Source organism: Salvelinus namaycush, unplaced genomic scaffold (assembly GCF_016432855.1).
Source record: "Salvelinus namaycush isolate Seneca unplaced genomic scaffold, SaNama_1.0 Scaffold647, whole genome shotgun sequence".
Lineage (NCBI taxonomy): Eukaryota > Metazoa > Chordata > Actinopteri > Salmoniformes > Salmonidae > Salvelinus > Salvelinus namaycush.
The window spans coordinates 45,330-57,288 of NW_024061361.1; the positions used below are offsets into that span (position 1 = coordinate 45,330).

General features: G+C 46.5%; 1 protein-coding gene across 1 annotated transcript; it reads left to right on the top strand.

Annotated features, from left to right (window-relative positions):
• The first annotated feature begins 222 nt into the window (after positions 1-222).
• LOC120042236 (protocadherin-9) lies at positions 223-3,321 on the top strand. Its single transcript, XM_038987105.1, has one exon. It carries the CDS (start codon positions 223-225, stop codon positions 3,319-3,321), a length of 3,099 nt encoding a protein of 1,032 aa, XP_038843033.1.
• Positions 3,322-11,959: the final 8,638 nt, after the last annotated feature.

The following is an 11,959-nucleotide window of genomic DNA, read 5'->3' on the forward strand; positions in this document are numbered from 1 at the left end:
TGAGCACCACCCCTGATCTGGGGCTGACTGAAACCACTCTAATGCAACTCTTATCTATTCATAGGGTTGTCCGTGTGTGGAAACGGCCCTTCTTCAAATGAAAGAGTTCACCAATCCATCACTCTGACATTCCACATTGCATTGAAAGAAGAAGAAGAAGAAGAAGGGATTTAAAATCCACAAGGCAGGGTCGAACACTGTAACCACAGGACCGTTGTTACCATGGATCTAACCGATTTTTACTTGTTGGCTGCTCTTGTTGCCTGTTTTTGGATGGACCCTTCTATAGCCCAGGAACTGATCTATCCTATTAGAGAGGAACTGCAGGAAAATGTTCTCATCGGAAACATACCAAAGGACCTGAACATCTCCCATACAAACGCTGCTACCGGAGCTAGCGCCAACCTGGTCTACAGGCTGGTGTCTAAAGCCGGCGACAACCCTCTGCTCAGAGTGCAGAGCAGCACGGGAGAGATATTTACAACCTCCAATCGTATTGACAGGGAGAGGCTCTGTCCCGGCCCCTCGTTCGAGGAGAACGACTGCTCCTTCGAGATCGAGGTGGTGATTTTACCCAACGACTACTTCAGATTGATCAAGATTAAGATCGTCGTCAAGGACACCAACGATAACGCTCCCATGTTCCCGTCTCCCGTCATCAACATCTCCATCCCGGAGAATACGTTGATCAACAGTCGTTTCGCCATCCCCTCTGCCACCGACCCCGACACCGGCCCCAACAGTGTACACAAGTACCAGCTGGTGAACGGGCAAAGCGCCTTCGGGTTGGACATCGTGGAGACGCCCGAGGGGGAGAAGTGGCCGCAGCTCATCGTTCAGCAGAACCTGGACAGGGAACAGAAGGATACGTACGTCATGAAGATCAAGGTGGAGGACGGAGGCACGCCACAGAAATCCAGCACCGCCATCCTCCAAGTCACCGTCACAGACGTTAACGATAACAAGCCGGTGTTCAAGGAGAGCCAGATCGAGGTCCACATACCGGAGAACTCGCCTATAGGGACGTCCGTAGTCCAGCTACAGGCTACGGACGCAGACGTCGGGGCGAATGCCGAAATCAAATACATGTTCGGGACACAGGTGTCCCCAGCTACCAAGAGACTATTTGCTTTAAACGGCACCACTGGCCTTATAACCGTACAGCGGCCCCTCGATAGAGAGGAGACCGCCATACACAAGTTATCTGTGTTAGCGAGCGACGGCAGCTCCAGCCCAGCCAGAGCTACCATAACTATAAACGTGACGGACGTGAACGACAATCCACCAAACATTGATCTGAGATACATCATCAGTCCAATAAATGGCACTGTCTTCCTCTCAGAGAAAGACCCAATCAACACCAAGATAGCTTTGATCACCGTGTCGGACAAGGACACGGATGTCAACGGTAAAGTCATCTGTTTCATCGAGAAGGACGTCCCCTTTCACCTCAAAGCGGTGTACGACAACCAGTATTTACTAGAGACATCGGCGCTGCTCGACTTTGAGGGGACCAAAGAGTACAACTTCAAAATCGTAGCCTCCGACTCTGGCAAGCCGAGCTTGAACCAGACAGCGTTGGTAAGGGTGAGGCTGGAGGACGAAAATGACAACTCTCCGATCTTCAGCCATCCTGTCATCGAGCTGGCCGTCATGGAGAACAACAAACGCGATCTCTTCCTCACGACTCTCAGCGCCACCGACGAGGACAGCGGGAAAAATGCGGAGATCGTCTACCAGCTGGGCCCTAACGCCTCGTTCTTCGACCTGGACCGTAAAACCGGTGTCCTCACGGCCTCCCGGGTGTTCGATCGTGAGGACCAGGATCGGTTCCTATTCACGGTAACGGCCCGAGACAACGGGACGCCTCCACTCCAGAGCCAGGCGGCAGTCATCGTGACAGTACTCGATGAAAATGACAACAGCCCCAAGTTCACCCACAACCACTTCCAGTTCTTTGTGTCAGAGAACCTGCCCAAGTACAGCACGGTGGGGGTGATAACCGTCACAGACTCAGACGCCGGGGAAAATGCCGCCGTTACGCTTTCCATACTCAGCGACAACGAGAACTTTATCCTAGACCCGTACTCTGGAGTAATAAAGTCCAACGTGTCCTTCGACCGGGAGCAGCAGAGCTCCTACACCTTCGACGTCCGGGCGGTGGATAGCGGGCGGCCGCCATGTTTCTCGGCCGCCAAGGTGACCATCAATGTCATCGACGTGAACGACAACACCCCCATCGTCATCTACCCCCCTTCCAACACCTCCTTCAAACTGGTCCCCCTCTCGTCCATCCCTGGGTCGGTGGTGGCCGAGGTCTTTGCTGTGGACGGTGACACGGGGATGAACGCAGAGCTCAAGTACGCCATCGTTAGTGGCAACAACAAAGGTCTGTTCCGGATCGACCCTGTGACAGGAAATATCACCTTGGAGGAGAAGCCTGCTATCTCCGACATCGGCCTCCATCGGCTGGTCGTGAACATTAGCGACCTGGGCTACCCTAAGTCCCTGCACACCCTGGTGCTGGTGTTCCTCTATGTGAACGACACGGTCGGCAACGCCACGTTTATCTACGACCTCATTCGCCGCACCATGGAGACGCCCCTGGACAGGAACATCGGGGAGAGCAGTGAGACTTACCAGAGTGGAGACTATCTAACCATCATGATCGCCATCGTAGCCGGGGCGATGGTGGTGATTGTGGTGATCTTCGTGACAGTCCTGGTGCGCTGCCGTCACACCTCGCGGTTCAAGGCGGCCCAGAGAAAGAAGCAGGGCGCCGAGTGGATGTCTCCAAACCAAGAGAACAAGCAGAACAAGAAGAAGAAGCGTAAGAAAAGGAAGTCGCCCAAAAGCTCCCTCCTGAACTTTGTCACCATCGAGGAGAACAAGCCGGATGACCCGGCTCACGAGCCCATCAACGGCAACGTCAGCCTGCCTGCCGAGCTGGAGGAGCAAAGCATCGGTCGCTTTGACTGGAGCTCTGCTCCCACTACCACCTTCAAGCCCTCCAGTCCAGATCTAGCCCGGCACTACAAGTCCGCTTCTCCGCAGTCCGCGTTCCACCTCAAAGCGGACACGCCGGTCTCCGTGAAGAAGCATCACATGATTCAGGAGCTCCCTCTGGACAACACCTTCGTAGGGGGCTGTGATACTCTCTCCAAGAGATCCTCCACTAGTTCAGACCACTTCAGTGCCTCGGAGTGCAGTTCCCAGGGAGGATTCAAGACTAAGGGACCCGTACACCCGTCCAGACAGGTAAAAGATAACTTTTACTGGTCTATAAGTACTGCGTATAACTGCCCGGTCCAACAGTGCTGAACTCCCTTCTACACTATACACTATACCTGACTTGGTGTTAACGTACACATAAACACCAATGAGAAAGGGGGGAAGCACCCCCACTATAAGTCCCACTATAAGTCCCACTATAAGTCCCACTATAAGTCCCACTGTACCTTTTAAAAACCAAAAAGAAAATGACATATATATGAATTCATGTGTGACATGTGGTTAGCTATGGACTGAAGAAAAAACAAAACACATGCATACTTTTAATGTACCCTTTGCATCTCCTACCTACAGTCTCATGCTGTTATTATGTTCCCCCTTTTTGTTTTTTAAAAGTTATTTAAAAATATATTTCAATCAAACATGTACCAAGTTGGCAACTGTCTGAAGCCTTGTCAGATTCTACAGATACATGACCTTTAAATGGGCCTCAGAGGTCGAATGAGATAACTGGTGTCCTGCCTTCCAAACAGCCCCCTATTCCCTTTATAGTGCACTACGTTTGACCAGGGTCCATAGAGGAATAGGGTCCATAAGGGAATTTGGTCCAAAGGGCTCTGGTCAAAAGTAGTGCACTATAAAAGGGAATAGGTGGGGGGGCATTTGGGACGCAGCCTAGATGGTGTAATTGATATGTTGCAAAGATGCCTTCAAAACATTTGTGAAAGAAACATTTTTTTCTCGCCTGTCTACTCAGCTCACCATTTAATCATTGATTATATTACGGAAACGTCTAATACCACATCACCAGTAGGAGAAACATCTAGTACCACAACACCAGTAGGAGAAACATCTAGTACCACATCACCAGTAGGAGAAACATCTAGTACCACAACACCAGTAGGAGAAACATCTAGTACCACAACACCAGTAGGAGAAACATCTAGTACCACAACACCAGTAGGAGAAACATCTAGTACCACAACACCAGTAGGAGAAACATCTAGTACCACACCACCAGTAGGAGAAACATCTAGTACCACATCACCAGTAGGAGAAACATCTAGTACCACAACACCAGTAGGAGAAACATCTAGTACCACAACACCAGTAGGAGAAACATCTAGTACCACACCACCAGTAGGAGAAACATCTAGTACCACACCACCAGTAGGAGAAACATCTAGTACCACAACACCAGTAGGAGAAACATCTAGTACCACAACACCAGTAGGAGAAACATCTAGTACCACAACACCAGTAGGAGAAACATCTAGTACCACAACACCAGTAGGAGAAACATCTAGTACCACATCACCAGTAGGAGAAACATCTAGTACCACAACACCAGTAGGAGAAACATCTAGTACCACAACACCAGTAGGAGAAACATCTAGTACCACAACACCAGTAGGAGAAACATCTAGTACCACAACACCAGTAGGAGAAACATCTAGTACCACAACACCAGTAGGAGAAACATCTAGTACCACAACACCAGTAGGAGAAACATCTAGTACCACAACACCAGTAGGAGAAACATCTAGTACCACAACACCAGTAGGAGAAACATCTAGTACCACAACACCAGTAGGAGAAACATCTAGTACCACAACACCAGTAGGAGAAACATCTAGTACCACACCAGTAGGAGAAACATCTAGCACCACAACACCAGTAGGAGAAACATCTAGTACCACAACACCAGTAGGAGAAACATCTAGTACCACAACACCAGTAGGAGAAACATCTAGCACCACATCACCAACAGAAGAAGTGAAACCACTCTGTATTATCTGAGTCTTCTAGAGACAACGGCTGAGTTGTAATGATCCTTCCAGCTTGTGACAATCATCACTATATCATTTATCTCGTGTGTGTCCCCCCTCCAAACCCCCCCCCCCCAAAAACCAATACGTTGACTTCTCCCCCCTTTCCCCTCATGATGTTCTATAGGATTGTGTATATACGTTATTAGTGGATATGTATGTATGATCTGCTTGAAGTCAAAGTCAGAACCGGAATAGGTCCTTATGAAATGTTTTTAACTAATTTGTTGATTATATCGGTATAGGAAACAACCCTTTCATCTGAGCTGAAACTGACCGAAATTCTTCCTCTCTCTCTCTACGGTGAATCCCTGTCATATCCTAGCAGAATAACTGTGTGTGTGTGTGTGTGTGTGTGTGTGTGTGTGTGTGTGTGTGTGTGTGTGTGTGTGTGTGTGTGTGTGTGTGTGTGTGTGTGTGTGTGTGTGTGTGTGTGTGTGCCTGTTACGGAACCTGATACACATCCAATTGAAAAAAGGATTATTCAATAATGAGGACTCAGATTCCAACCTAATCCATGATGTGTTTTATAAAAACCTTATTAATTTGTCCTGCTAATAAAAACCCCCCAATACAACATTGTCTTCCTGATGTCGTAGAGCTGGAGAAGGGGAAGAGCCCACGTGGAGAGAAGGAGAGAGAGAGAGAGAGAGAGAGAGAGAGAGAGAGAGAGAGAGAGAGAGAGAGACAGAGAGACAGAGAGAGACAGAGAGCGAGAGAGAGAGAGAGAGAGAGAGAGAAGGAGAGAGAGAGAGGGTCGCTGGATGATAGAGAGAGGAATGGGGGGGGGCGGGGTGATAGATGAATGAGGGGAGGTACATCACCTGAAGAGGGCACTGTTGCTCTGCTTGCCATTCCCTGGCACTGAGCCAACCTGCACTAGTACCCCTAATGCATTGGGAGGAGGAGAAGGAGAGAGATGGAGAGCAGTCTGTGTTTGTGCCTCAGTGAAATACTCGTGCCTAATGCTTTGGGAGTGGGAGTTGGAGAGAGAGAGAGAGAGAGAGAGAGAGAGAGAGAGAGAGAGACTTTGTTTGTGGCTTTCTCCTCTCCGATCCTCAGTGAAATACTCATGGCTAACGACGTTGCTAAATGCACAGGCAGATTGATAATGACAGTCGAAGACGAATCACTGATAAGAGCTATCCGGGAAGAGAGAGAGCGCGTGTACAGGGGCTGGATGGAGGGATGGGGGGATGGAGGAGGGCAAGGAGGGATGAGGGGAACGGTGTGACTCCTGTTGACGCATCACATTTCTGGGTTGACGCCTCAGAGGTTGTAAAATAAAGATGGAGGACAAAAGAAGCATTAAGGTCTGGTCTGTTGGTGTTGTCAGTGTTCTAAATCTCTGTAGTGGAGGGGAGATGGAGGAGGCTGGGGGGGGGGGGTCAAGGGAGGGTGGGGGGGGGGGTGGAAGAGGTCAGGGAAGGGGAGGGGTGGTGGGGAGAGATGGGGAGGGTGGAGGAGGCCAGGGAAAGGTGGAGGGAGATGAGGGAGGGCAGGGGGGGTGGGGGGTCAAGGGAGGGTGGGGGGGCCAATAGGGGGGTGGAAGAGGCCAGGGGAGGGGAGGGGTGGTGGGGTCATTTTGTCTAATGAGAGCAGGTCCACTAGTAGGACACATTAAGTATGCCACTCTCTCTCTCTCTCTCTCTCTCTCTCTCTCGCACACACACACACACACACACACACACACACACACACACACACACACACACACACACACACACACACACACACACACACACACACACACACACACACACACACACACACACACACACACACGTGTGAGATATGACAGTGCAGTGGGGTAATTTCTAACCACTTCCTACAGTCGTCCCACAATTCAATATCAGATTCATTGTGATCAATATGTTTTACTAATTGATGCAGAGAAGCAGTGACAGGTGTGTTGTGGTCCGTTGGTGTCCTGACGTTGTACTGGGTGTATTCTGGGTGTATTCTGGGTGTATTCTGGGTGTATTCTGTGTGTATTCTGTGTGTATTCTGTGTGTATTCTGTGTGTTTTCTGTGTGTATTCTGTGTGTATTCTGGGTGTATTCTGTGTGTATTCTGTGTGTATTCTGTGTGTATTCTGTGTGTATTCTGTGTGTTTTCTGTGTGTATTCTGTGTGTATTCTGGGTGTATTCTGTGTGTATTCTGTGTGTATTCTGGGTGTATTCTGGGTGTATTCTGTGTGTTTTCTGTGTGTATTCTGTGTGTTTTCTGTGTGTATTCTGTGTGTTTTCTGTGTGTATTCTGTGTGTATTCTGTGTGTATTCTGTGTGTATTCTGTGTGTATTCTGTGTGTATTCTGTGTGTATTCTGTGTGTATTCTGGGTGTATTCTGGGTGTATTCTGGGTGTTTTCTGTGTGTATTCTGTGTGTATTCTGTGTGTATTCTGTGTGTATTCTGTGTGTATTCTGTGTGTTTTCTGTGTGTATTCTGTGTGTATTCTGTGTGTATTCTGTGTGTATTCTGTGTGTATTCTGTGTGTATTCTGTGTGTATTCTGTGTGTATTCTGTGTGTATTCTGTGTGTATTCTGTGTGTTTTCTGTGTGTATTCTGTGTGTTTTCTGTGTGTATTCTGTGTGTATTCTGTGTGTATTCTGTGTGTATTCTGTGTGTTTTCTGTGTGTATTCTGTGTGTTTTCTGTGTGTATTCTGTGTGTATTCTGTGTGTTTTCTGTGTGTATTCTGTGTGTATTCTGTGTGTTTTCTGTGTGTATTCTGTGTGTATTCTGTGTGTATTCTGTGTGTTTTCTGTGTGTTTTCTGTGTGTATTCTGTGTGTTTTCTGTGTGTATTCTGTGTGTATTCTGTGTGTATTCTGTGTGTATTCTGTGTGTATTCTGTGTGTTTTCTGTGTGTATTCTGTGTGTATTCTGTGTGTATTCTGTGTGTATTCTGTGTGTATTCTGTGTGTTTTCTGTGTGTTTTCTGTGTGTATTCTGTGTGTATTCTGTGTGTATTCTGTGTGTATTCTGTGTGTATTCTGTGTGTATTCTGTGTGTATTCTGTGTGTATTCTGTGTGTTTTCTGTGTGTATTCTGTGTGTTTTCTGTGTGTATTCTGTGTGTATTCTGTGTGTTTTCTGTGTGTATTCTGTGTGTATTCTGTGTGTATTCTGTGTGTTTTCTGTGTGTATTCTGTGTGTATTCTGTGTGTATTCTGTGTGTATTCTGTGTGTTTTCTGTGTGTATTCTGTGTGTATTCTGTGTGTATTCTGTGTGTATTCTGTGTGTATTCTGTGTGTTTTCTGTGTGTATTCTGTGTGTATTCTGTGTGTATTCTGTGTGTTTGTAGCCACAGTACCTAGAGGAGATAGCCTTGTGATAACCTCTTTCCCCAGATAATGGATGAACACGGTGGCTATGCAACGTGAGCGATCTCACAGGATGTCTCAGGATGCTGCTCAGGGCTGGATGTTGCTCAGCCATATGGGCCCTGTGCTTTTTAAAACCTAGTTCACTATTATAGAGACTAGGGTTCCACCAGGCACCCTCTTCTCCTTTATAAAGGGTGCAGTGGAATCAACAATAACACACTATCTAGTTAGTGATCACAACAGCCAATAGAAAGGCTTGTTTGGAATCGGCCCCTAGAACAGCAGCCATGCCTGACAACCTTAGGGGAGGGGAGGGGCAGCGTGGGGGGAGGGGGGGGGGGGGGGTAATCATGAGACAACAGGAGCACACTGTCCCTAGTTCCAGGAGGACGGGTGATTTGTCCGAATACTAATATGTTCTTTCTCCTGAAGCGTGGATCGCTGCTTCCCTCTGATCTAAAAGCAACTTATTGGTGTTATAGTGGACTACTGGCCACCGTATATCTCATACCAGACGTTTCCTTTCAAGTCGTTGAGGGGAAGTGAACAAGTACACTCTTTGGGAGGAAGAAGAGTTAACTAGGACGTAATTATATAATCATTGTCTTTCGTATTTTTATCAGGTTTATTTATTTATTATTTTTAATGGGAGACGAAGGGTGTTAGGGTGTTCGAGGTCCTTAGTTGATCTCTGTGGTGTATACCTTCTGTGTCCTAAACACTACCCTATTGCATACATGGTGTAGTACCACATGGGCCCTGGTGAAAAGAAGTGCACTATATAGGGAATAGGGTTCTATAGGGCCCTGGTCTAAAGTAGTGCACTATATAGGGAATAGGGTTCTATAGGGCTCTGGTCTAAAGTAGTACACTATATAGGGAATAGGGTTCTATAGGGCCCTGGTCTAAAGTAGTGCACTATATATAGGGAATAGGGTTCTATAGGCCTCTGGTCTAAAGTAGTGCACTATATAGGGAATAGGGTTCTGGTCTAAAGTAGTGCACTATATAGGGAATAGGGTTCTGGTCTAAAGTAGTGCACTATATAGGGAATAGGGTTCTATAGGGCCCTGGTCTAAAGTAGTGCACTATATATAAGAAATAGGGTTCTATAGGGCCCTGGTCTAAAGTAGTGCAGTATATAGGGAATAGGGTTCTATAGGGTCCTGGTCTAAAGTAGTGCACTATATAGGGAATAGGGTTCTATAGGGCTCTGGTCTAAAGTAGTGCACTATATAGGGAATAGGGTTCTATAGGGCTCTGTTCTAAATTAGTGCACTATATAGGGAATAGGGTTCTATAGGGCTCTGGTCTAAAGTAGTGCACTATATAGGGAATAGGGTTCCATAGGGTTCTGGTCTAAAGTAGTGCACTATATATAGGGAATAGGGTTCTATAGGGCTCTGGTCTAAAGTAGTGCACTATATAGGGAATAGGGTTCTATAGGGTCCTGGTCTAAAGTAGTGCACTATATAGGGAATAGTGTTCCATTTGGGACACTTCCCCGGTTGTATTTGAGTCCTGTTCTGGAGGGTTTTAAAGGTGTTTGTGATAGCAGGGCTTTAAATTAGTCTACAAAGTAGTGTAGGGAACATTTAATTCATTGATTCATCTGCACAAGTCTGGTTCTCACACACAGATGGTGACTCCACAGGGTTCTCATCGGCACATCTGGTTCTCACACAGAGACGCTGACTCCACAGGGTTCTCATCTGCACATCTGGTTCTCACACACAGATGGTGACTCCACAGGGTTCTCATCTGCACTGGTTGCACACCTTTAATCAACTCTACAGTCGTTGGCTTGTATTCACAGAGTGACGCGTCGGATCGCATTGCCTTTTACATCATATTAGTTTGGGCTGGGGGGGGGGACCTGATCCCAAATCAGAACCCCTACTCTGAGACGCTGTGTGAACCCAGGCCATTGAGCCCAAATCAGAACCCCTACTCTGAGACGCTGTGTGAACCCAGGCCATTGATCCCAAATCAGAACCCCTACTCTGAGACGCTGTGTGAACCCAGGCCATTGAGCCCAAATCAGAACCCCTACTCTGAGACGCTGTGTGAACCCAGGCCATTGATCCCAAATCAGAACCCCTACTCTGAGACGCTGTGTGAACCCAGGCCATTGAGCCCAAATCAGAACCCCTACTCTGAGACGCTGTGTGAACCCAGGCCATTGAGCCCAAATCAGAACCCCTACTCTGAGACGCTGTGTGAACCCAGGCCATTGATCCCAAATCAGAACCCCTACTCTGAGACGCTGTGTGAACCCAGGCCATTGAGCCCAAATCAGAACCCCTACTCTGAGACACTGTGTGAATCCAGGCTCTTGATGAAGGAAACCAACAGTTCTCATATCACTGTCTGTTAGTGAAGTCAGCTGACTAGCAATATCTAGTGAGGTTGGTGGTCTTGTGATGCCAAGGTCATGGGTTCAAATCCCAACACGGATGACGTGTACATGCTAAACGTGTAGCTATGTATATATGTACTGTAATGTAAGTCAATCTTAAACCCACAGAATATTAATAGTGAACAACATTAAAGAATATTAATAGTGAACGATCTTAAACCAACAGAATATTAATAGTGAACGATCTTAAACCCACAGAATATTAAATAGTGAACGATCTTAAACCCACAGACTTATAAATAGTGAACGATCTTAAACCCACAGAATATGAATAGTGAACGATCTTAAACCCACAGACTATTAATATTGAGCAATCTTAAACCCACAGAATGTTAATAGTGAACCAACTTAAACCCACAGAATATTAATAGTGAACAACATTAAACCCACAGAATATTAATAGTGAATGATCTTAAACCCACAGAATATTATTGGTGAACAATCTTAAACCCACAGACTATTAATAGTGAACGATCTTAAACGCACAGAATATTAATAGTGAACGATCTTAAACCTACAGAATATTAAATAGTGAACGATCTTAAACCCACAGAATATTAATAGTGAACAACATTAAACAATATTAATAGTGAACGATCTTAAACCCACAGAATATTAATAGTGAACAACATTAAACAATATTAATAGTGAACGATCTTAAACCCACAGAATATTAATAGTGAACGATCTTAAACGCACAGACTATTAATAGTGAACGATCTTAAACCCACAGAATATTAATAGTGAACAGTCTTAAACCCACAGAATATTAATAGTGAACGATCTTAAACCCACAGAATATTAATAGTGAACGATCTTAAACCCACAGAATATTAATAGTGAACGATCTTAAACCCACAGAATATTAATAGTGAACAACATTAAACCCACAGAATATGGTCTAAAGTAGTGCACTACAGAGGGTAGTAGGGTGCTATTTGGGATGCTCCTGTGCCATCATTCCTTGGCTACATTAATAAGATACGATTAGAGGAGGTACAGTAAGGAGTGCTCCCTCCCTCCCTCAATCCCTGCCATCCTCCCTCCCTCCCTCCATACCTCCCTACCGCCCTCCCTCCCTGCCTCCCTCCCTGCCTCCCTGACTCCCTGCCTCCTTCCCTCCCTCCCTGCCTCCCTCCCTCCCTGCCTC